General features: G+C 41.2%; 1 protein-coding gene across 1 annotated transcript; it reads right to left on the reverse strand.

Moving 5' to 3' along the window:
* Positions 1–18,918: 18,918 nt before the first annotated feature.
* Positions 18,919–25,570, reverse strand: LOC124657718 (transcription repressor KAN1-like). The gene is made up of 5 exons (XM_047196232.1): positions 25,211–25,570; positions 24,625–24,683; positions 24,266–24,308; positions 23,882–23,993; positions 18,919–19,489 (listed from the first exon to the last, which is right to left on the reverse strand). The coding sequence occupies exons 1-5, from the start codon at positions 25,503–25,505 to the stop codon at positions 19,114–19,116; spliced, it is 885 nt and encodes a 294-aa protein (XP_047052188.1). The 5' UTR covers positions 25,506–25,570; the 3' UTR covers positions 18,919–19,113.
* Between the last annotated feature and the right edge of the window lie 579 nt (positions 25,571–26,149).

A 26,149-nucleotide genomic window follows, 5' to 3' on the forward strand; every position in this document is an offset into this window, starting at 1 on the left:
TTATGTATCAATCCCACGAAAAGTTATTTATCAAACGTAAAACCGTGAATGTATCAACCCAGTCGCGTACCAAAAGTGTAAAAAAACGTGAACATGTCAACACCCTCCAACAAAAACACCATCCTACCCAAAAAAAATCCCCCTCCACCAGGGTAGAATTCTTCAAAAAGCGAGTTGGTGCTATCACGGAATTATAATTATCTTAAAAAGCCATACATACCTCTTCTTGCGACTCCAAAGGTGTTGTTGACAAGACAAATTGTAGAAGGTCTTCATATGAATTACTCTCAATGGTTTGACCTTCATTAATTAAATTTCCAAAAGGGGTCCTTGCAACATCTTTCGTCTGAATGAATAAGAGAAGAAAAACAAAAATGGTTCAAGGATGATTGTGTGAGAAAAATGAAATTTGTATGAAATAAACTAAGTACGGGAAAAGGAAAACATACGAAGCAAGCTACCGAATATTGCTTTGTCTTTGCAAACACAATCTAGCATCTCGATTTCCGAAACCAAAGAAGAAGACCATATTGATATTCGAGGAACATTGCACTTCAAGTGTGGCGAGAATCACCTCGGTGTCAAGAAACTCAAAGTACACGACCTATGACAACACAAAAAGCGAGAAAAGATGTTAAAATACAGACGTTTTCCCCCTTTTGGAGAATTCTACCATCGTATGAACATTACGTACCATTAAGCAAAACAGGTTCCCTCCTAAGACCGAAGTTGTACCTCCATTATAAGCTTCGATGGAAGAAACGAGCTTTTGGAGTACAGCACTTGAGAAGTCGAACGAAGATATCACAGAAGGATTCTCCACGATGTGTAAGTAATCGTGGACTCACGGCGTCATGGCTAGAAGGACAGAGAAAAGCGGTCATGGCATACAAGGTGAAAACAATTTTGAAAGTGTCTCCATCCAATTCCCTTGTCAAAATTTTATCCAGCTCGGAAATGGTAGGGTAATGTCCTTTGCAGTTGGTCAAATCACCAATAGCTGCCCTTAAATGAGGATCGACTTTCCTACCAATCAGCAAACCTCCGATGGGTGTGCTGAGAACTTTGTTGATACAATAGGCATTGAATTTGACAGGAGGACCATTAGGTAGAGAGAGCAACCTAGTCTGCGAATCGAAGTTAGCTACCAGATAAGCGATGAGACTCCTAGGAAGGTAATCACAGGTCACATAGAGCAGTTGCTCAAGACCAATATCAGCAACAAGCTTTTTCTGAGTAGCTGTCAACCGTCTAGTCACTCCAAGAAACTTAGGAAGCGAGAGCTTGGTCCTAAAGCCCTGATAATTGCAAATTACATGATTAAAAAAAAAAATCGAATAGTCAGTACATGTTGATGAACAGCAAGTATGTAGTCTTAACATACCAAAAAAGTAGGTCACAACAACTATTAACAAATGTAATGTGAACATGTATTATTCGATGTTGTGTGCTTTATTTTTCTATAAAAGAGGAACAAGCACACACAAAATTAAAAAAAAGAAATGAAAAGCATATACCCAGTAAATAGTGAACAATCCGTAAAAGATATTCTTCAATACAAAGCTAGTACTACCCCCAGTGAGACAAAGTAGACAAGTACACTTCATGATCGACACCTTCTACGCACGTGATAACAACGCTCGTATAATGAACACAAACATAGTCCATCAAATGACAGCACTTTCACACTACCTTGTACACATGGCATCGAATAGTCGTTACGAGGTTGATGAACATCAACTATGATCTAGGCACACAAAAATTTAATAAAATGATCAACCGAGAAAAGCAAAACATATATAATTTTGGACATACACAAAACGAGATAAACACAAAAAGAAAAAAGAGACATACACAACAAAATCATGTTATACCGTTCTTGCATCATTCCCATCCATGGCTTGCGAGATGGAAGAAGAAATATAAGAAGAAGGATTGCTAGTTTGAAAGATTATTATCCATACCACTGCAAAAAACAAAGAAGTTGATGTACCTTGATTAACAACAAATAGATATTTCGGTCATTCGAATAAAAAAGAAATGCTTGAGAGAAGAAGAGCAATATGAACGAGAAAACGAAACAAAAATCATCCGGAGGAAAAACAAAAAATCATCCGGGAAAAAAGGAACGAGGGAGTATAGACGAATCATCATAAGATAAGCGGGACAAAAAATCATTAGATCTGCAAAAAAAAGAAAAAAAAGCCAAACAAAAAAGAGCTACGAAAAACCAGCGATCGTACGAGCTGGAAGAAACGTATAGGTATGAAGAAAATTAAAAAGGAAAACATAGGGCAGGACAAAAAAAAACAGATCTGAAAACACGACCTAGATGGATCTGCCCATGGTTTCTCCTCCGTACACGCCTAGCGCCTTCTTGGAGGAAATATACGAGATTGATGGAGAATGGTCGGGAGAGGAAAGAGAATGAAAGAGGAAAGGGGACAGCTCGAACTCCAGACAAAACGAGACCGTCGGGTTAGGTAGGATCTACCTATTGACAAAAAACCCCTCGAAAAAATAAAGTATAAAAAATACCCACGGAACAGGTGGACATGTACACACACAAGGATAGAAATGAAAGATATAGGAAGATAATAAACGAGGTCACATACACAAAAACACAAAAACCTCATCGGTAAAAACGAGAAAAAAGAAGGAGATACAAACTCCATCTTCCCCGGGATCCGATCGGGGACGGATCCATCTCCTCCGCCACCAACCATCGCCACCATCTCTCTCCTCAACCAAACAAGAAAAGCTTCCGCCTGGTGCACATCAAAAGCAATGGAGCAAGTGGAGCAGACGGACGAAATCTGAGAATCCTCCTTTTCTTATAACCCGACCACGAAAAACTTCTACCCCCCACCACCACGGTCGAAAAATACAAAATTCGGGAGAGAAAAGAACTAGAGAGAGAAGATTTAGGGTGCTCGGGTTATAGACAAGATCATCCAATTGGCTTTACGGGATGAGTCCTTGATCCGAGAGAGGAGATTCACCCACCGAGCATATGGTATGAAAAGGAAAGGTTAGTCCTTAATTAAACTAGCACATGCATTTTTCATCTAGGAAAAACTAGAAAATCATATGTTCATTACATTCATTTACCAAAAAAGTAGGAAACATATAGAACAGGTTCAGCATAGTAGAATATTACATGGGAAAAAAAGTACTATGTACATCACGGAAAAAGAAACTTACGGAACATTGATCACTTTACACACCTCAAAAAGAGAAAAATACAATAAGAGACAGAAAAATAAGAAAAACTACGATTAAAATCCTCCATGTGTACTAAAAATTACAAAGCACACAAAGAACAAAAAATGGTGACAACGTGTATCATCTGTCCATAATTCTTTGTCCATAGCTCCAGAGACTCCTATTGACTTGCACACAAAAAATTTAAATCCTCCATTATACGAAAAAGACAGATATGAAAAAAAAACATTGATTAAAAATCATATACATAAAACATGTGTATATGATAAAAAATGTAAAACAGAAGAAATAACTACGATCTAACAATAATTTCTTTTGCAGATGGATACAACAAAAGCGAATGAGTCGGGAAAAACACAACAGGAGGATGGAACAACTGCTGCAGAAAGTATATTTGGATCTATGACAGGGAAGACACCGATACAGTGCCGGAGGATGGTAGATAAATTTGCACAGGTAATGAACCTCTGCAGACTATGGAGATGGGATTTGTTCATATCCTCACAGAAAGAAAACTAATAAAAGTGTTTGTTACACATTACAGGCATTTCTTCAGAGAAGGAAAGAGAAAGCTGAGCTCGAAAGCTTGGCAGAGCTACAAGCAGTTGAAGAAAGTTTTTACATGCACAAGCAAAACTCCGAAGCGGAAGGACATATGTCATCAAACATCACAAGGGCGAGCAAAAAAAAATGCAAGGACTTCGATTTAAATGAGGTAACATGTCAAATTGCTTCATGTAACATAATTTACAAACAAAAATAAATTAAAAACATTAAGTTTCTTTGGGAGACATTAACAAAACACCATAGCTGATACCACCAAAAACACATGATGCATCTATGTCAAAACCAGGTGCTCAAATTCGAGGACGAAGACAACGAAGGATATGCCGATAGCAACATCCCATAATGCATGCGGATGGTGCATCATTTGCTTTGGTGAGAATGCATGCCCGGTGACAATGCTGATTATTCAAATGGTAATGAGCATGGGAACAAAGAAGATGATAAATATGAAGAAATTCTTGAGTCGGTGCTTGAATCCGGAGGAACCGATTGCTTGAAGAGCTTGAAATGGACGAGAATGTTTGCAAACAAGAAGTATCCAACAATGCAAGAGATATCGGAGGCATCTACTCCCACGGTTGGGATGGAATTCGATTCAAAAGATGATGCATTCTTCTTCTTTGCGGTGTACGCAAGAAGGGTTGGATTTGCAATAAAAAAGGACACCTCCTACGAGTCTAGAAAAACCAATGAAATAACAAGACGAGACATTCGCATGCAACGAGTGCCGTGAGGATACATACGTTGACGGTGCACTCGGACGGAGACGGACTTCCGGGATTGTGCGGACAAAATGCAAAGTCGAGAATGTTTGTGAAGGAATACGAGAGGAAAGTGGTCAATAAGTAACATAAGACTAGAACATAACCACAACCTAGCTCCGTCGGAGTGGATAGTAAGGTTCATGAAGTGTCACGGGTCAATGTACGCATCGGACAAGACTCGATCCACATCCTACAAGAAACAAGAGTTCCACCCGGGAACATAATGAAAATATTCAGGAAAACAAGGGGAAGCTTCAGGGCAGTTCCATTTGATACAAAAAACCTAGAAAACGAGCTAGCAAAAGAAAGAAAGAAAATTAAGAACAGGGACATTGAAGAGTTGTTGCTACTATTCAAGGAAGCACGTGAAAATATGCACGGATTCGGACATTCAATTGATGTTGACAGCGATAATAGAGTGAAAAGTATATTTTGGACAGACCAAATAGGGAGGGCAAACTACTCAAAGTTTGGTCAATTTGTATCATTTGATACAACATTTTCAACCAACCGAGTATGGGATGCCATTTGCTCCAATATTAGGGGTTGATAACTATGGCAAAACGGTCGTGTTTGGAGTAGGATTCGTTGGAGGATGAGAGAGCGAGACACTTTCAAGTGAGCTGTTTGAGGAATTCCTGTCTGCCATGGACAACAAGCACCCGAAACTATAATAACAGACCAAGACGTTGCAATGAGGATTGCAATATCTAAAGCATTACCTTACACAGTGCACCGTTTCTGCAACTTTCACATCAGCAAGAACCTGGATGACAAGTTGTCCCTATTCTTCGCAGTAAGAGGGACTCTGAAGGAAGAACTAAGAGCGGTTATAAGGAACTCATTTACTCCAGAGGAATTCGAAAATAGCTGGCATGATCTACTGGAGCGTCATAATGCTTTGGGAGAGCCACACTGGACGGGATATATGACATCGAGCTCGGTGGGTCCCGAGCATATTTCAAAGAGAGATTCTTCCCATTCACTTCATCGACGGGGAGAAGTGAGAGCACAAACTCCTTATTCAAACACTATGTAAAAAGGAAGGACTCGATTGCAACATTCTTCAAGGAGTATATCATAATACAAGAAAAAAAACGGTCAGACCTAGATCGCCTAAGAGAGAAAAGTGAGTTCAAGGAGTACGTGAATTGGGGATTCAATCCTCTTGAAAGGGAAGCAATGAAAATCTACACGAGACCCAATATACGGCAAGTTTCTTTGAAGAGCTAAGGAAGGGTACTGCTTACAACGTTGAAGTTGTGGAAGAGAAGAGATTATACGAAGTGATTAGGGTGGCTAACTATAGGAATGCGAGTTCCCAGATTAACATATGTGGTTAGTGTTTCCTCCGATGACGATGTGTACAAATGCTCGTGCTCTAAGATGGCTCGCGATGGAATACGATCGCTGCCATGTCATGAGGGTGGCTAGTCATATTGGTTTGACTGAGCTTCCGTCGGTTTCATCAACCCTAGATGGACTACTGCAGGTGGGATAGAGGTAGCGCGATTGACGGAGAGAAGAAGCAATACGGCATCACGAGAATACACACTTGGCTGTTAGACACGCAATTGAAATGAGCAAAATATCACACATACTATCTCACGTACGCACGGATGATAGGTCATACGACTTGTTTCTTTGAAGGAGTTGCTGAGCTGAAGAAAGCTATATGCAAAGATGCAATTGAACGCCTCCAGACGAAAGAAAAAGTCACACGTAAGAGAAAAAAGGTTGATGACCCAGTTCAACAAGATACTGACAATATGCGTCATGAAGATAGAGAAGACAACAATCATGGACACAACAATGAACGAGATACACCATGAGGAGAAAAATTCAAGTGACGAAGAAAAAAATGAAGATGAGCATCGCCCTTATAAGGATCCACCACGATCGGGAAATCCGGGGTTCAACCTAGGTGAAAGACCTATGAATTTCCATGAGAAATCTGCTGCAAAACTAAAGAAAAAGGCTGCACCAAGATTGTGTGGACTTTGCGGAGTTGCTGGACACAAAAGACCAAAATGCCCAGGACAGAGACAAGGTCATCGTACTGACTTACAGAAAAATATACACACAAGTACAAAAGAAACTATTAAAAAAGTTATTACCATTTACTAAATTTATCCCATGTAAAAAAATACACAGGTTGGCATGAGCATACCAGGAATGGATTCCCAAAAAGAAGAAGGGAACCCATGACAAAGCAAGAAGGATGAGCGAAAAGCAGGATGGAAGTATGCAATGAAAGAAGGAGTACAATCATTTGTGTAATGGTCATGCTGTGTTTGTCGTTCGAACTTGTAATACTACAATTTGGATAATTATTTTTCCGTTCCATAAATTATGAAAACTATCCTTGATAATTATCAACCCAGTCGTCTGTCAAAAAGAAAAATGAACTTATCAACGCCCTGACCAGTTATGTATCAACCCTCCAAGCAGTTGTTTATCAAATGTAAAAACATGAAAAATTATCAACCCAATCGCCTATCAAAACAGTCTGTGAAAAAAGAACATGAACTTATCAACACCATCCCCCAAAAAACACCCCTGACCAGGTCGAATTCTAGAAAGTTATCAACCGCTCTTCCCTGTGTTTATCAACCTCTGAGCATATTGTTTACCAGCCTTTTGATAATTCCACGAACAGCAAATAAATTAAGTTACAAACAAACAAAAAAAATGACAAAATGACATTTTAGCTCGTAACAAACTACCAACCTGCCCCCCAACCCCCCTTACCAACCGCTAAAACATATATTTACCAACGGTTAATGTTACAAATTACCAAGCCAAAAAAGAATAAGAAAAAATGCTAATTAAATCAGATCGCAAGTAAAAAGAGAAGTAGATTATTTATGCTTGTAAGTGGTAGTTTATTTGAGTTGCATGCGGTAGTTCATACCTCACGGAGCGTTGCTTTCCAACAGGTACCTCCAATTCCGCAACTTGTTCGAGAGGGTGGTTTAACCAATTCCATGTTAGGACCTTCCTAAGTTCTGGTATCTGATCATAAGTGATAGCAGGTACAACACGGCCATTCCAAAGTTCAAGGAACTTGAGCATAAAATAACCACAATCAATGCTTCAAAAAAAAAGATACAAGAAAAAAGATATGTGAGCTATCAAATACAAAGAAATGTCCAACAGTGAACAAAGCATAAGTTAGATAAAAAAGAAGAGAACATACTTGTTATTTTGCTTAGGAGCTTCAATGAAAACCAACTCATAGTCATCAATCTGTTTTGATGAACTGGAGTAATTTATACGATACATGCACTTGATAGCATCGACTAGATCGCTAGAATGATTAATGAGCGATTCATCATCAGGACCACGCGCAGAATCAAGAACTTCAAACCTTTTTTCTCAAAATTCAAGAACAGTGAATACCAATGACCACATGGCTTCTTTTACTGTTCCAAGATTCGAAGGACACCAAAACACAAGCTGAAAAAAAACAAAAAAAAAAAAAGATAAAAACAAGGGTCAGAGAAACATTAAAAATAAATGTTCACAAGTAACACAAATCGAAAAACATAAAACACAGAAAAAGTTTACCAGATTTTGGTGACTAAGTTTATACTTATCATCCATCCTGAAATGTTTACTACGAGTATTCTTGAATTAAATCTTCTTTCAAGCAAATAAACAGTTACTATCCATGGGAAAATTATCTTCTTCTTCGGACAGTCAACCTGAAGAACAGCAATTCCAATTTCGGCAACCGTTGTTGACAGTTCTCCAGAAGGCATAACGCTACTAGCCAAGTCACCAGTGGAAACCCACATAGGGTCAATCATCAAGAACCTTGATACTGCCAAAAAAAGAATGCATGAACAAACTAAGTTGCTAAAAAGTAATGAATTATCTAAAAAGAACACCATTGCGTATACATGAGAAAACTGACATACTTGTTTTATTTTAGAGTGTTCGAGTCGTTCGTTGTGCTTTATAACTTGCTTGGTACAATAATTCTTGCTCATCGGTACAAGTTACTCGATTGTATGGAGGTAGCATGAACTTCGAAGGAAGAACGACCCTTTCCATGCGTAGCCTGGTCCTTGGAGTTCTGCGGCGACAGGTAAATTCCGAACGAGCAGCGGCAAAGCTGGAGTAATATAAAGGACCTCCAAATCATACGAGAAAATAAAAAAAAAACAAAACAGGAATAAAAAAAGATAATTAGAAAGTGAACAAATTGTAAAAAAACAAGGACATGATATTCTATATGAAAAAACAAGAAAACAAAAAAATAACTTAACTACTAAGATAGAGTAGGACATACCAGCTTCATTGTTACTGATTTCGGTGGCGATTACAGGATGCAATCCATCTACAGAGTCATCCAAACAATGTTCTTGAAAGTCAGTTGCACCTCCGTCTTCATTGACAAATATAAACATCACCGCACATGTAGCCACAATATAAAAAACAAAAATGAAGGTATAAAAAGAAAAAAGAAAAAGGTCCAAAAAAAACAAAAGAGAGAGGAAAGAAAAACAAACAGTACTCACTCACACAGAGCGAAATTATTCATAACATAAAGGTAAAATCATCCATTACATATAAACAGGGATAAAATTACATAGCGTTCATACAGGATATTGTTCACCCATATAAAATAAAATAAAAAGTTAATACATCGACCAACTCAACAGCACCATCACTTCGCCACACCCAATGATCCATAAGAAAAGCAGGTTTTGTAAAATAACAATTAATTCTTCTTCTTCCTCCCTCTCTTGTTCCTTGAAAACGTATTACGAATACGTGCATTTACTTGCCCTGATGGTACGCATTCTGCATATATAGATTACAAGTGGGAGATAATACGCGGAACGGGCGTAGATGAATTGATGGAACAAGACATGCACGAAACATGTAATAAGTAAAAAAAAGGTTGAGTGAAAAACACAAAGAAAATGAAAATAAAAGAAAGTAAAAGCTGTAAAAATAAAACACAAAAAGATAGAAAAAGTGATCTAACCGAGTAGGAGGGATAGATGACACATTTGCGGTTTACGATTCTTTAACAACATCAGCAGAAATGGTAGAATCATGACCATCAGCATTTCCTAATGCCTCTGCGCAAAAACAATGATATTGTGAGCAGCAGCGTGACAAACAAAACAAATTAAAAAAAGAAATCAAAAAGAGCACAAAACAAAAAATCATATTACCAGATGGAGAAGCGCTTTTATCAGACGCAGATGTATTTACAATAGACACATGATAAGCAGACAGATCTATAGGGATGCCAGGAGTGAGACTCAGTTTGCCATCAGCAGCAACAAATTTAGCTCTCTTAACAACAGTAACAATTTGATCTGATTAAAAAAATGTTTCATACTAAGTCAAACAAACAATAAAAGAATGAAAAAACAATGAATACAAAAAACATAAACCGATACAACGAAAAAAAGAGATAGCAAATACCTTGTGGAGAAGCTGTTGCATTTTGTTCAGCATCACGAGCAACAACAACAGTTGTTCCAGTAGAAGCAGATGCATGATGGTCAACATCGCCAACAGGATCAGCCATCTGATTTGTAACACTGGTACCAGAATCTTGAGGTGCAAAGCTAACTTCAACTGGTTCCTCATGTGCAGATTCTTGTCCTGTTGGGACAATTTCAATTGTAGACTTAGAAGGAACAACCACATCAGAACCACCCTCTGCTGAAACATGGTTACCAGTTGCAAAGCTAACTTCAAGTGGTTCCTCGTGTGCAGATTCTTTTTCTGTTGGGACAATTTCACTTGTAGACTTAGAAGGGACAACCACATCAGAACCACCAACTGCTGAAACCTGGGTACCAGTTGCAAAGCTAACTTCAAGTGGTTCCTCGCGTGCAGATTCTTTTTCTGTTGGGACAATTTCACTTGTAGACTTAGAAGAGAAAACAGCATCCTTAAAAACAACCCCGTCAGAAACAACCTCTGCTGAAATCTGACTACCAGTTTCAACTACAGTAGATGTTCCAGCAGCGTGAATTTTTGTTGAGCCTTCAAGACGGTCTTTCAAAGTATACACTTTTGATTTAACTGCAACGTTATCAGCAACACCTGAAGAAGTACCTCTAGGAGGTCGTCGTGGTGAAGATCTTGTAGCAACCTGACTTTTATAAAAAAGCAAAAAACTTAAAATTATTAGAAAAAACTCCAAAACAATGAAGTATAAAACATACTATGTCATGCAAAACAACCAGCGTTTGATAACTACCAGAAATAGGCATTGGTAAGTTCATGAGATGGTATTTGGTAAAATTACACGAAAAACAAAAAGGAGCAAAAAAGAAAAAACTTGAATACATTTACAGCGAAAAAGTGTAAGAAAATGCAACGACAGAAATGTTGATAGCTACACATGAAATACATTGGTGAGTAAATTCAAACGGGGTCGATCAAAAATACCTTCTGCCTCTCACATTGGGCTTCTTCTTAGGAGCAGATGACGGTTCATTCTGTACAGGATTAACAGAATGATCCTCGCGTACAACACAACTACGTTTCGCTTCAGAAGCATCGAGAGCGAGACCTACTCCTTTTCAAATCATTCACAACGTCGTTGATTGTCTCACTGACAACATCATAACCATCAGATAATCCTTTCCCATTGCCTTCATTCATTACAGCAACCTCAAGGCTAGAACTCAGAACTTCGCCTGACTTCGTACCGACAAAAATGACAGCACCATCAGCACTGGCATCTTTGGCACGAAGAAGATCAGCTTCATTTGTTTCAGATAAAACTTGCTTCCCAATATCTAAATCTCGCTTATCAACAACACCATCAATATGCATAGCGACGGTTTCGCAAGATTTTCAAGACCACGAAACACAATCCTATTATCCGCTGATGCAACGGTGATATCAGTTTCCATAAAACATACTAGAGCATCGAGCATCGGATGGTTCCGCAACGACACAATCAATATCCATGGGTACACTGCTTGGAAACCGGTTCGGGAGAAACACCGGGAACATACTGTCGCAACACAAGAAAGAGTTGTACGGCTAGCACTGCTGCACATTCCGACAACACGGTATCACCATGCTCACCTACATCCACATGACGTCTGCTTTGGATAACAAAGCGAGCAGCAACGGCTTCATCAACATAATCACTGTCATTGCCAGAATGATAACTCTCGCCGTCAAACATATTGTCACTGAAGTTGACAACAGGTACCTTATCAGTTTGACATGGCGCTTTGGCACCACAAGCTGCTTTTGCAGCAGACCTGGTAACACGAGTTTGCTCAACAACACGGGCCTCGGCCAGAACATTAGTTTGCTCAAATACAGGTGATGAAACGGAATCAACAACATTCAATGGATCAGCGAGTAATAGCCCCTCCGACATGCAGCAGCATCGGCACTCTGGTTGCAAAGGACATCCCCTCCGACATCCGTAACATCAGCAATCCGCTTGCAAGGCACATCCCCACAACATACGTAGCATCGGCACTTTGGTTGCAAGGCACATTCTTCAGACGGCGTATTGGTGATTTCCCTACAATCTTAGCAGGACGATCATAAGCTGATTGCGCAATAGGAGAGGTTGTGTTTGCAGCACCTCCATAATGCGATGAACGAGAGGCAACGATTTGAGAGCGTAATGTCTTATCAGATTTTGCAGTATACACAACTTCATCATCATCAACATCAGTCAAACCTTGCACAAGCTTACTCATTAGACCAGTGAGACCAGACGCAAACTCACCCATTAATCTAGCAACCTTGTCTTTACGCTACATCAAAAAACAACACACAAAAAATGAAAAAAGGAAAAATCATTAAAAAAAAGAGATATACTAAAAGAATGTAATGGTACCATACAAAATTGAAAAACAAAAAACTAAAATTAAAAACTTATCACTGTATCATACATTTTTCGGGCAGTTAGGTGCAGTATTGGTTTCAACCCATCTTTCAAAACTAGCTGCACCTCCAAACAAGTTGAAATTTATAGCAAGGTGTGGCTTCAAGCTGATATTAGTGACAAAACAAAAACAAAAAATGCATCGAGCTTGCACAAAATCGACCACAAAAGTTCATGTCATAACATGAGAAACACAAAAAGATTAACTAACCTCGAGATTCCCATAACCAGATCCATCCCTCTTCAAGTCAGCATCAAGCACGGTATCAACATCTTTCTTTGACCATATATTAGCAACAAATCTACCATCCGGAAGGTCAAGGTTAAGAGAGCTAATATCCAAAGAGTCAACATACGATGGCTGAATATGGAACAGGCAGCCTCCGGAAGGCTTCCCGAGTACAAAGCTCATCATGCAATCTGTCGCACACAAGCCGACAAAGGTTCATGTTCCGACATTGCTAATGTTGTCCTACAAAAAAATAATGTAAACACCGCGTAAAAAATGATTGTTCACATATATTGATAAAAAAATTGAATGATTTTTTAAAAAACTAGAGGATAACACATATACCAGTATAGGATAACATCTGTTGCTGACTTTGTTAGACGTTGTTGGTGCAAGCAAAGTACAAACAAGATACATCATCCAAACTTGCTTGAAAATGTCATCATACTTGAGTCATCTATCGACAGCATTGTGAACACACCGGTAATCTTCGGCGTGCTTGCTATGGCCAGGAAATAACAAAGGACCTAGACGAGCCTCTATGACAGAATCCATTGCATACACAACAGGAATATCCCCCCGCGGAAGACCGAGTGTGCGGTAAATGGAATCAGCATTGAGAGGGATTCTACCACGCCCTTGAATGACAAACTCTCGAGAATGACTATCATACAAAGGAGCGAGCCAGCTTATCAAAGGATTGTGAAGAACATGGCACTTGATGTCAAGCATTGAACCAAGATCCATATCCCCAATCGAGTTCTTCGATCAGAACTTAGATGTTCATATAACACGACAACGGGAAAAGGAGAGGCCCGATTCCTAGCACGCTCACTAGCATTGGGCATTTTGCGAACACCTAGATGATCACCACCTTGTTTCTTGCTGCCCGCCATGGAAACAACAACGCTGCAATACAAAAACAGATGCCATGATAATGAGAAAAACTCTTAGTGAAATCAAAATAACAATGCCTTGGCTGATATATCAAGCCCAACCAAGAATCACCACTGTAAAAAGGAAGAAATCAGCATCAAACACAAAAACCATATGCAGGAGTACAAAAAATGAGTTCATCATTCCCTAAACACAGGAAAAAAAAGAGGTGGGTAACTTCAGAATGTATCTATTGGTTAAACGTTGAGATACTTGTTGATGAAAAGTGAATAAGTGGGTTGATAAAACAAACCCCATAACAGGGATTTGTGAACCCCTAGAAAACAAGTACCATGATCTCTGCTTTCTCCTGCTACAATTACCATAGAAATTGTGGACAAAAAGCGATGCAACGAGGCCAAAAATCATAACTACAATGAACATTGAAATAGTGAAAACGCAATTTACAGCCAATCCCATAACAGAGATTTGTGAAAACGAGGTACGAAGCAGGAACCTAGGCGAAGAACAAAATACACCCAAAAAACAAACCCTCGCCGGAACAATCCCTAGCCGGACAAAAACAAAAATCCCATCAGAAAAATAATCCAAGGTGGAACAATCCCTCGCCGCACAAAACAATACCGGCCGGCGAGACCCAGATAACAGAGATTTGTGAACCGAGAGACGGATCAGGAACCTAGGCGGAGAACAAAATCCACCCAAAAAGACAAACCCTCGCCGGAACAATCCATCGCCAGACAAACAAAAAACCCATCAGAAAATAAATCCACGGTGGAAAACAATCCCTCGCCGGACAAACAAACCGGCCGGCGAGACCCGAGATCTCCCCACTAGATCCAGTTGGAATACTAACCTTACAGCGCCGAAATCGACTGGACCTTGCTAGTGAACTGAGGGCAGGAGAAATCTAGGTCGCGCAGTAGCCACGAGGAATCGGAGCGTCGACTCCGCCGTCGCCGTCGCCGTCGCCCTCTCCGTCAGGGCTGAATGGGACGAGAACAAGGGAGAGAGGATAACGGGCGGAAGGAGGGGAACACCAAATCGATTCGAAATAATTCGAAAACGACGGGCCGAAAAGGGAAAGTCGATCGGTTACCAAAAATAGAAACAAGCGTGACACGCGTGACGCGGCGAAAAGGGAATTGCCTTCGCGCTGCCGCGCGAGCGCTACGCGCCGACAAGAATCGCTCGCTCGAGCGATCGGTTGCCAAGGAGGGGATTTGGACTAAAGGTCCCATTAGTCGCGGTTCCTATAGTTTCGCGACTAATGGGGCTGGACGGAAGCCTGTTTTTCTACCGGTGATGTGTATCTTAAACATAGACGTCGTCTTACCTCTCAAGGATCCCGCATCGACGTATCTTAAACACACGTTGTAGGGGTAGCTCAGGTTTGTTTTTGACGTGTCACATGTGGACGTTCTAATCATTGCCACTCTGGCAGATGGCAACGGGTATATTTGATATGTTGCGAAGCACGAGCAAATATATTTATAAAAAAATTAATACACATTAAAATTTTCAACTATTGCAACGCACTTACATTTTTGCTAGTAGCGTACGTACATAGCTAATGGCATTGGCACTTTGTACAACCTCTCCCATCTTTAGTTTCTTTGCTTTGTATTTGTATCTATGTATGTACTCCATCGAGCAAGTAGCTAGCTGGGCGCGAAGCGGTCGAGCAGCAGGTACACCGTCTCATCCGACATCCCGCCGCCGCCGCCGGTCTTCTTCCGCTCGATGCCGGGCTTCCCCGCTGCTGCCCCCATCGTCTTGGCATGAACGGCCTCTCCAATCTGTCGCTGGTGCTCGGCGTGGCTCTCCGTCGGCGCCATGGCCGGCCGCTTCTTCCCACTTAGCACGGCTGAGAGCTCGCCGAACCAGACGGCGGCCACGTGGGATGCGGCCGTCGTCGTCGTGGAACACATAGCGATGCTGTTGCTTCCGACTTGATCTCAACTATCTTCTCGGATGGAATGAACTGTGGAAGGATTGAACGAAAATGGATTGTCTAATTATTGATCTGGGCGACTGACAACACGGGCCTTTGCAATCGATCGAACAGCTTGGTTGGATGTTGCTGGCCATGGCGATGTGCCGTTTATATACAGGGAACCAATGAGGCTGATAGTGATATATAGGAAGGTAGCCAACACGGAAGTAGGATTGGTGTTCTAGATGGAGGTGTCGGCCGACTCGGCCCAACGATACCGTAGGCGTGCCGTCTGCCGTGCCCACGGTTTCGCTGTAGCTTCAGTCGTTGTTGGGATCTGGATGACCACGTAACGGGTCACTCCGATCGTGACGAATTAAAACCGGCATACGACTGGTTTGTTGTCGGGGCACCAAGACAAAAGATGGAGCGATCGTCTGAGACGGCACACCGTTTACCGATGAATGACAGTGACCAAACTAGTGTCAGTTTTAGCTTTAGGCTCGGGTATGGTCGGCACACCGTTCATGTTCCATATACTCCGTCCTTTTAATTTTTGGATGTATATCTAAAACTAAACTGCGTCCGTAACTAACAAAAACGAGACGCTTATTCTTAAGGAGGATAATTTTAAGCCAACTAATAACTTTTTTAGTAATAACAAATTTAAGACATGTGCTTCTCAAAAAGGAATTACAATGCAAAACACAACATGAACTGTTACTCTTCCTAGTAGTACGAGTTTAACAAACGCGCAAGCATTTCAAAACAAATTTTAACCTTAATTTAGCTAATAAATATGAATTATATGTCATACTACTCCTATCACTATCATGCGGGCGTAATCTGCTAAACCCATCAGGAGAAAGTAGTAATTTTTAACACGTTTTAGTGGTACCCCTATCACTATCTAGTCTAATCACATGAGGAATTACGTACCGTGTGTGTGACTGCAATACTTGTTCGCATGATATGGATCTCTCGATCTGTCTCTAGTCTAGACGGATGAAGCTGTTGCGTGCATTCACATCCAGCATGCATGCTGGATAGTTCCGTTAAACCAGGACCTGACTCGTTAGTGATCGTGTTGTCAGTTCTTATCCTATCGATAACGCAATCATATGAATGAATGCTCTGTTGTCAGTTCTTATCCTAGGATCGTGCGCGGCCTATCGCCAGGCTGTATTCACGTCTCAACACGTATATGTCGGTGCGATAGATGACGGTTCCATGTTCATACGACGCGGTGAAGTAAGCACATGCCATGCTGTGTCACTGCGATCGGTTAATTACTGCTCTCTCTGTTTCATATATACTCCGTATCTTTCGTCGTGGTTTGACCAAAACCACGATAAAAACTATGTAACGGTGGCAGCAATTTACTATGCCTGTTTGGCTCGCTAGAATGCATTATCCCAAATTCTGATTTCCATTAGAATTCAGTTGTTATTTGCCCAAGTCTATGGACAATTTCTGTAAACTATTTGTAAGCTGAGATTTGCTGCATGCCCTTCCACTACTGCTCTCTTTTGGTACTTACTGGTGTTATATCTCTTTTTACCAATTTATATCTTTGAAACTTTTTTTGTCAGAGATATATCTTTGCAACTTGTATATATGTGTGAGAAAGATATTCATGCTCGTAGCATGACTGGTGGAGGAAAAAACAAGTATTTACCTAGAAAGTGGCTATTTAAATTACTTAACGGAGATGTGGCGTGGTGGGAGCTAGCTGCTACAAAGCAAGTATCTTCGAACTAAAACCCTTTCTCAGGTTCAAGCAAAACCGACCGACTCTCCTTTTTAGAAGGGACTTATGAATATAAAAGAAGAGTTCTTTCATAGAGATTCTTTTGTTTTAGGAGATGGACAGAACATTAGATTCTGGGAGAATCCATGGTTGGATCGCCAACCTTTAGCCATCTGGTACCCTTCTCTTTTTAATATCGCAAGACGAAACATGTCACGGTTGCGGAAGTGATGAACAATGTATTGTTGAATATTATTTTCAGCAGGGTGCTATCTCATGATAAATGGGCTAAGTGGGTTCACCTAGTGGAGCGACTCATGGGCATCCAACTCACTGATGAGCCAGATAGTTTTGTGTGGCACCTTACAGTTTCTCTGTGAAATCCTTCTACGCTAATCTCATGAATGACCATACTAAGTTTCGCAAGAAATATATTTGGCGCCTCAAAGTTTCACTAAGATTAGAATCTTTATGGAGTAAGCATTTGGTGCACATGGGCACCAGTGCTCTCAGTTTTTTTAAATATTAAAAAAAATCTGTGTTTCAAAAAATCATCACATTTATTCTATGAATACATATATATGTTCCGAATACTCATCAGAAGTTTTGGTAGAAATTGCATTGTGTTTTGAGCTACAGGAAAAAAAACAAATTTATGGCTACGTATAGAGACGTATATTTGTCAGAAATTTGTCTTTTTTATATAGCTCAAAATATAACATAGTTTTCTCCGAAATTTCTACCGTATCTTCGGAATGTTTATATGTGTGTAAGTATTTAATTTCAATTTTTTTGAAATACAAATAATATAATTTTATAGGACCAGGAGCACTGGTGCTCATGTGCTAAAGACACTTTTCGATCTTTATGTGGTTTTTAAACAAAAAGGTGTTACTCACAAAGGATAATCTGACTAAAAGGAACTGGACGGGATCTAAGGTCCTATTTGTTTGTGCTTCTACTTCTACTTTTAGGATCTAAAAGCGGAAGCCCAGATAAACACCCAACAATAGAGAAGCGCTCTTCAGAAGCGCGGCCACAAAATGCACTAGCGAGCCTGCCGAAGAGGAAAGCTAGTCGGGAGGTGCTTCCCGAGCTTTCACTGCTTCCCGAGTTGCCTTGGACCGAACTGTCCTCTACACTTTTTTGTATTTACGAAAATCTTGCCACTCCGTGTAACCCGACCTGCCCCTTGGAATCGATCGGATTTCCCCCTCCTCGTCCTGGCTCTGGCGGGCGTTTCGGTTTTGCCACCGCCGCCGCCATTCCCCGCCACCGACCGCACCGTTCCCTTCCCCAAGCCTCGTCCCCTGCCACGTTCCCGACCTCCTGCAACCCATGACGTCCATGAATCGGCCGGATCGAGCTCTCTCACGTCGGCCGTTGGAGACCTCACTCGCCTGCCGCCGTCGCCGTCCCCGCGACCTCTGCTGCTCCTCTCTCCTGGAAGGTGGCATGTAGAGAGAGGCATTGTACTAGCTCCCATCGAACGACAACATGCGACGTGCTAGATGTTGCGGCGGCGACGACGTCTCTCTCCATGCCGAACTACTGAATTGATGCACAAATCAACTCAATGGGAAATATAAACCCTAATCTTTAAGGATTAAGGTGGTACATAAGTAGGGTTTTAATCTACTATTGTTGCAGAAGATAATCTGTCCAAACGCAATTATCTAGACAAAGAATCAGAAGTAACACCTTGCAACTTTTATAAAAAAGAAATCTAAGGAAAACCACACCAAGAAGAACATGCTGGTTGCTCCTGCTTTTGTTGATGTTTACTTTGCCTAATATAGTTAATTAGTTACGAACATATTAATACCACGAGTACTTCTTATAATCATTTCACAAGCACTTGAGTATCGGGGTTAGCTCATTGGAGGCTGATGACACCGAGGACTCCATCTGCTGCCACCCCTGCCTACCCAGCCTCATCTCCAGGCTCGGTGCCATAGCCAGCTCACGGCGGTCACCTGCACGGCCGCCATCGCCGCCCTCGTCGTAGCGCAGCCGCCGCCGTGGCACCGCTGACCATCTGAAGCTCTCGGTATCGTCGGCGTCGTCGCGGCTGCTGCTGCTGTAGCTCGCTGGCGACGGCTTTCCGGTGTGGGCGCGATCCTGGCGTGGTTCGGAGATCGTCAATGGCACCATTGCTTCTGCTGCTGCCTGCCTCTTCCATGCGTCGTGATGATCCTGCTCTCCAGCTGGTGAATCTGACCTCCTGCATGCATGCACGCGGTACACAGTACGAAAACCAATTAGTCAATGCATATATGAGTTGGAAGTTCATGTCAAGGACCTGCTGTCGTACGATCGATCATGCGAACACCAGAAACATCACTATGGAATGTCCTCGAGAAAGTGATCGCCTAGCGCACAGCTAGTGGCTGGATCTACAAAGGCACCATTTCGATTCCCGACTTCCGCCCCGTTTCGATGCCTGGCTAGTGCATCAGTTTACTACGATATCAGAGACCGGAGGTCTCATCTTGCCAAAGCAGTACTAAAACGAAAAATTATGCGGCATGCATAGAGCTCACATCTAAGGACTAAAATAGTGAGCTCTATGCACATGTTTCCTTACGAAAAATTCCTACGCGATTCAATCCTATGAATCAAGCAACTGATGTATGAAATATTTCTATATATGGATTTGATTCCTCCAATTTTCAGTAAAATCGTTTGAATCAAAGAGGCCGGAACTTGGATCATCTAATTAATACACTTAACTACCTGAAGTGGGAGCATCTAGCTAGCTAGGCGAGCCAATCATGAGATATGACCACCAACATACCTGACAAAAGAGAGGAGACCATGGGTTGGAGAAACATGTATGGAGGTTTTCTAATCAGAAGGCCACCACATCAGTGTGACTGTGGTAGTGCTGCCAAGTGGCTTGTCCATGCTTGCCACCATTTCAGTGAAGGGCAGGCATTCCCCCTGGTCAATGTCAATGGAGTTGCCCTTGTCTTCTTCTACCTGTTGTTAGCAAGATTCGAGCACACCCTAGGGCCGGCCACCGGCCAAAGAGACAATTGATATGGATCTGAATCATCTGATCTGATCAGCCAAAAACACAAGCCCAGGGTGTAGCTCTGAAGCCATCTCACAGAAAAATCCATGCAGAACATGGTTCTGTAAATAAATTACAAATGCAGGAGAGAAAAAGGTCTCCATATTCATCATGAGGAGGAGATACTGATCTAGGGCCACTGACCAGTGCAATTTTGCGCATCCAGCTCAAGATGAGAGATATAGAGAGATGTGGGAGGAGAGAGAAAGATATATGGAAGTGGTTGCATGCATGCGTGCATGCATGGGTGTTTGCAATCAGGAGCACGGTACAAATGTCTGTAGCTTGGGGGTGGTACAATGCAGCAGTCAACAGTCATGCATGACTGTCACCTAGAGGCACGCTTGCTCTTTGAAAGAGGCGAGATCGTCAGATAGGTAGCTAGAGGGAGAAAGATGCCGCTCGATAGGGGATTGACGCGTGACAGAATAAAAGTATGATGTAAATTTTCGTCATTTCAGCTGAAAAAGGCATTGACTAACAGGGTTAAGAAAGGCTGCGCCTTGCTAGCTACTACTCCCGTAAGCCTAGGGATCTCAACCAAAGAGCCCCCATTTGCTTCTAATGCTTGGTTAACTTACTTCCTCACGGGCACTTTTGTGTGCACTAATCAAACTATGATACTTCCTCCCTTCAAAAATAGGTGTCTCACTTTGTCTAGAAACGGATGTATCTAAATACATTTTAGTTAAAATAGGTGTCTAGACAAAGTGAGACACCTATTTTTGAACGGAGGGAGCATATAATTTCAGGTCAAGATAAGAGCAACTCTAGGTGATCCCCGGAAATCACTTCCCTATATCTCCATATATGTTCTCCCTTATGAATATATTCATCCCCTATATTTGAGGAGAAGACCCATATGATATCCCCTATATTCCACAATCTTTAACAAATAAAATACAATATGTATGTTGGTCACATGTGTCATAGAGACGATATACATATTTGGGACAACGAATGCATATCGGTTTTTATTTCCCCCATATATTATGTTGGCTGGGGTGCATATCAATTATCCTAGGTATGCTTCAAATTACAGCATATGCCAAAGGACAATGTCATAAGAATAACAGCATAATCACTTACTTCTAAATTCACAGTGTTCTCCAAAGGGAGGGGCTTCATATTAAATCATGAAATACGACATATCTGGATCTCTAAATTTGGCCGACTACCGTACATGCATGTTTCTTAAATGGAAAGATATTTCAAAATTTTAAACACATATTGAAGAACCACCGACAATAAATACTACGGACTCCCTATATATCAGATACACCAAATTTAAGATCGAGGAGGTTAAGTTTACCCTTTTAAAACCCAAAGAAAAATCTACTTACACTATTGCGGATTAGGAAAACCGGGAAAAAAATCAAGTTTACAAACATGGCCAAACCTAACGAGCCAAGGCACAATGCACCACCAGCAAACATGCCAGGACTAGACAAACTCAACATATAGAGAAGGTTGGTTACCGAAGCTAACCATGAATGTCATCGCCGCACGGTCAAATGGTGAAGCATCGATCGCCACCCATACTATTGTATCAAGCCCATGCAACCCAAGTCACAATCCCTGGTCATTGGACCAATAACGTGTCATCACCATCGTGTCTTCCTTCAGGGCGTGGCAGCTCCATAATTACCATGGCAAGATGAAACAATGCATAGGAAACTGAACATCCATGCCAAGTAGTCGAATATGAAGCTGTTTAGCCATCATCATCATTGTCACAAGAATCACCATGCAGAGACACGCATCAAAAGCCAATCTTCTATTAGTCGTGTTATCGCACATGGCGAATACCGGATACGAACAATGGGATCCAGCTCTCATGGTGAATGAAGCAACGTTGAGAAACGACATCATCTCATTAGATCCATCAAATAAGATATATTAGGCTTTCACGTGAAGAACAGTTGCTGAAGGTAGAAGTCATCAGATATCTCCACAATGAGTCCTGTTAAGCTTCATGCACTAGCCACTTGAACCAAAAGTCCGAACTGATGGAAAGGGCTAGGCGAAACAGCGGTGGCTAAAGAGGGGGGCAACAACAATTTTTAGGCTTAATTGTGAAAACCATGTGAAAGCCAGGATTTGAACTTGAGACCTGGGGCTCTGATACCATGTTAAGCTTCATGCACTAGCCACTTGAACCAAAAGTCCGAACTGATGGAAAGGGCTAGGCAATCTACTTATACACTTCACAACAAGTCCCACGTCGGCAAGTGCGGATGCGGAGTTGGCAAGAGATAGGGAAGGGTATCACCCGAAGTACCCAGATCCAACACCCCGGCACAATGGGCTAAGGGCCACAACCCCCGGACCATGACGACAATCACGAGCCCAACAAACAAGGGGTTAATTGTAATTTCGGTTATAGCCACCAAATGTCACTCTTTTAAAGTATGGCAGTTTAGGATTTCTACGTTATATTGGTACCATTTATCTTGGACTTCCAATCAACTAGCAAATTATACAGTAGTAAACCCAAAACCTTAGTCTAATATTTTGGGTTTACTATTGTCTATATGCAACTAGAGAAGGTCAATCCTCTTGGAATTAGTTACATGGCTGGATTCATCATCATTTAGATATACTCTTATGTTTTAATTTACCTACCTCTCTTGGTTTAGTATGTCAAACCTTGTAAATATTGGCCAAGAAATAAAAAAAAAACTATCAACATTCACAATACTAAATGCATATAATATAAAAATATACTTTATAGCGGTCTAATACCATAGATGTTAATATTTTTTCTAAGTATTTGACCAAACTTTAAAAAATTTGATTTTAACTAAACTCAGAATCACCGAGGCAAATAATGGTAGTACATACTACTACTGACATTTCCAATTTAATTCGTCCAGGTCACAGAAGGCAGGAGGAATATAAAAGAAGAAAGTCCATTTTTCATCCTTCAATTTGCACATAAGTTCACATTTGGTCCCAAATTTTTTATTTGGTACAAAACAGATCCTACGGTTTGCAAACTCGTTCAAACGCCTGGTTCTACTGATCTTTTTGGGAAAACACGGAACAGACCCGAACCAGCTTGAAAACCTGGGTGCGAAAAACCCAAACCCTTTCACCAAAATCAATCGTACTAAGCCAACCATAGCAAAAAAAAAAAAAAATCCATCTTTTCAAGCGAGAGGACCAGGGATTTTTTTTTCCACCTGGTTTCCATCTACGAATTGAAGAAAATCAGAACACCGTGACGTTTGAAAGGGTCAGCAAAGTTTAAGGTCCATTTTGTACCAAATGAAATATTTAGGATGAGAAGTGGACTCTCCTGAAAGTTTAAGGTTGAAAAATGAAATTTCTTTAGTATAAAATAAGGCATGTGATGTAAATGCATGCGTACAACAGATGCATCCATAGTACTAGTACTACTCCAAATGCAGTAAAATTGCAGAATCTTGCTGACACAAGAGCCAAGATAATGAAACAATGCACCTTTAAAAATTGACACTAGTTATATTTATCTGGAATACTGAGCTCGATCATAATAGAATAGATTAATTTATATACCTATTAGTCGTATGATTGACCATGTCGCAGTTGAACTCATGAAATCTAGTGATCACGTCATCACCAATGGCACCCCTTCTCAGAAAGCCCATGTCTCTGGTCTGGCCATGGCCTGCAAACAGACCATATATATACATATATATAGTTAAATTAATGCATGTGTCTTATCACACTACACAATACAAACATTTGGGTACAAACTATCTCTACGGTTGTGCTTATGGGGCACACAGGCTTGGAGCTATAGCTAGAGATGACACACTCTCATGCCATGCCAATAGTTCCGCACTGTATGTGACATGACCTTGAATAAACCAACTCAAGCCATGTAACTAATTCCAAGGGGGTCAAGCCATAAAGGATGTAGGCACTATGTATTTTTACCTGCAACACATGATTTGTCTGTGCCCTTCACTGTTCTGTACATCTGCATGGAAGAGAATATGTAGAAAATTATAAGCAATTAGAAATTAATTAGCTTAATCTATTGTGCTGCATTTTGCTTTAGTTTCCGAAGAGTAAATAGTTATGGGGTGTACATTACGGAGAAAAAAATGACAAGATGTACTTGGTCAGAAGCTACTATACTTCCTTTTGTTTTTGAGTGGTCAGAAGCTAGCAATATACTATAAAAGAGTACATAAAAATATGTTTTGTTGAGATAGCAGCATGCATATGCATGAATGCATGCAGGTGAAAATTATACTCCATGAGGTACTACTTGCCTGCAGGTGGCTCTTGACGTGTGCCAGTGTAAGATCCTTCACGTTCATCAGTTCCAAGACTGACTTTGGTGTAGCTCCTGGAAGAAATTGCAACAGAAAAGGGATTAAATTGAGTTTGAGAAACCAACAACTTGCAGAAGCCGGGGTTTCTACCCCATTTCAGAAAAAAAAAAAAAGAGAAACCAACAAGAGCTTGTGAGTTGTGACACATGCATAAAGGTAAATTAAATCGAGTATAAACTCACAAGGTTGATGATTCATCATATGAAGCTATACTTCTGGATGAAAGAAACAAAATTTACTATATTTGATGTTATCTTCTTAGGAAAATGAAAAACTAGAGAGAAAACATAGGAGACTAAAGAAAACATTAACAAACGGAAACACATATTGGCAAGAATATATGCATAACATATATACCTACTAATTAAACAATCGCCCATTTAGGCTCAAGAACCCATTTTGAAATACCACCGAGGAAAAATCCAAGAAAACAGCACCATCACATCAACTAGTCGCATCTACTAGTGTATAACTACCCTACACTGTTAAATAGGGAATGAATTATTGGTCCAATATTACATGAGCTTTTACATGAACATACTCTCATGGCCACCGAGGAGTTGGACGGCACGCACGAAGTGCGCGTGGAGCGCGGTGGTCCACCGCATCCTAGGAGCCCTCGAGCTCCTCTTCCTGCCACCACCCGCAGGCCTCGCCACGGCAAACGAGCTCTCCTTGAACCCATGGGTCTGGGTCGGCCGGTGTAGTACCTCCAGGAAATGGTGCCTCTTCACCGCTGCCACGGCCGTGTCCGGCGAAGGAGGGCTGATGTGCAGGGAGAGATCAGGAGCCGCTGCTGCAGTAATAGCACGAGCCTCAGGAGGAAGAGTGCTCATTGTGGCTAGCAATCGATTATTTTTGTGAGCGTGTGAGTTCTTGCTGGTTTCAAGGAGGAGACGAAGGGGATGCATGTGGGATTGGGTGAATAGGCTATGAGTGCGCGATATCATTTTCCTGTTGGGTTTTGTGTTTGGGAGAAAGAGAGGAAAAGGATGAGGGGAGGGGAGGGGAGGGTAGAATTCTAGGGTCTAGAGTGATAGAGAAGGGAAGAGGGATGGCATTTGGCAGTGTCCCAGGTAGAGAATAAGATGAGAGAGATGCATGTTTGTAGTTGAAGAAATCAGAGGCATAATGGGGGGAGAGATGGTGTGGTCAGGGCTCAGCTATCATGAAATGGAAAGAGGGGGCAGCGACCGGTTTGGATCGCGACATGCTCTAATGGATCTAGCTTAAGCTGTGGAGCAATGGACAGCTTGTCAACCGTGCATGTGTTTCTCAAGTGAGAGCTGATAAAAATGACCCCTTTCATATAGTTTTGCAAACAGTTGACCCACATTTAAAATTTAACCAATTCTAATAATTTGTTGTCAACCGCATCCTCAACTGCGTTCAACTTTGGCTATGCCATTTTTTGGCTAAACTTTCTGAGGAGCATCAAATTTATTAATTCTCACTTGATCTCACTAGTGCATTTGTATAT

This window comes from Lolium rigidum, chromosome 5 (genome assembly GCF_022539505.1).
Source record: "Lolium rigidum isolate FL_2022 chromosome 5, APGP_CSIRO_Lrig_0.1, whole genome shotgun sequence".
NCBI lineage: Eukaryota > Viridiplantae > Streptophyta > Magnoliopsida > Poales > Poaceae > Lolium > Lolium rigidum.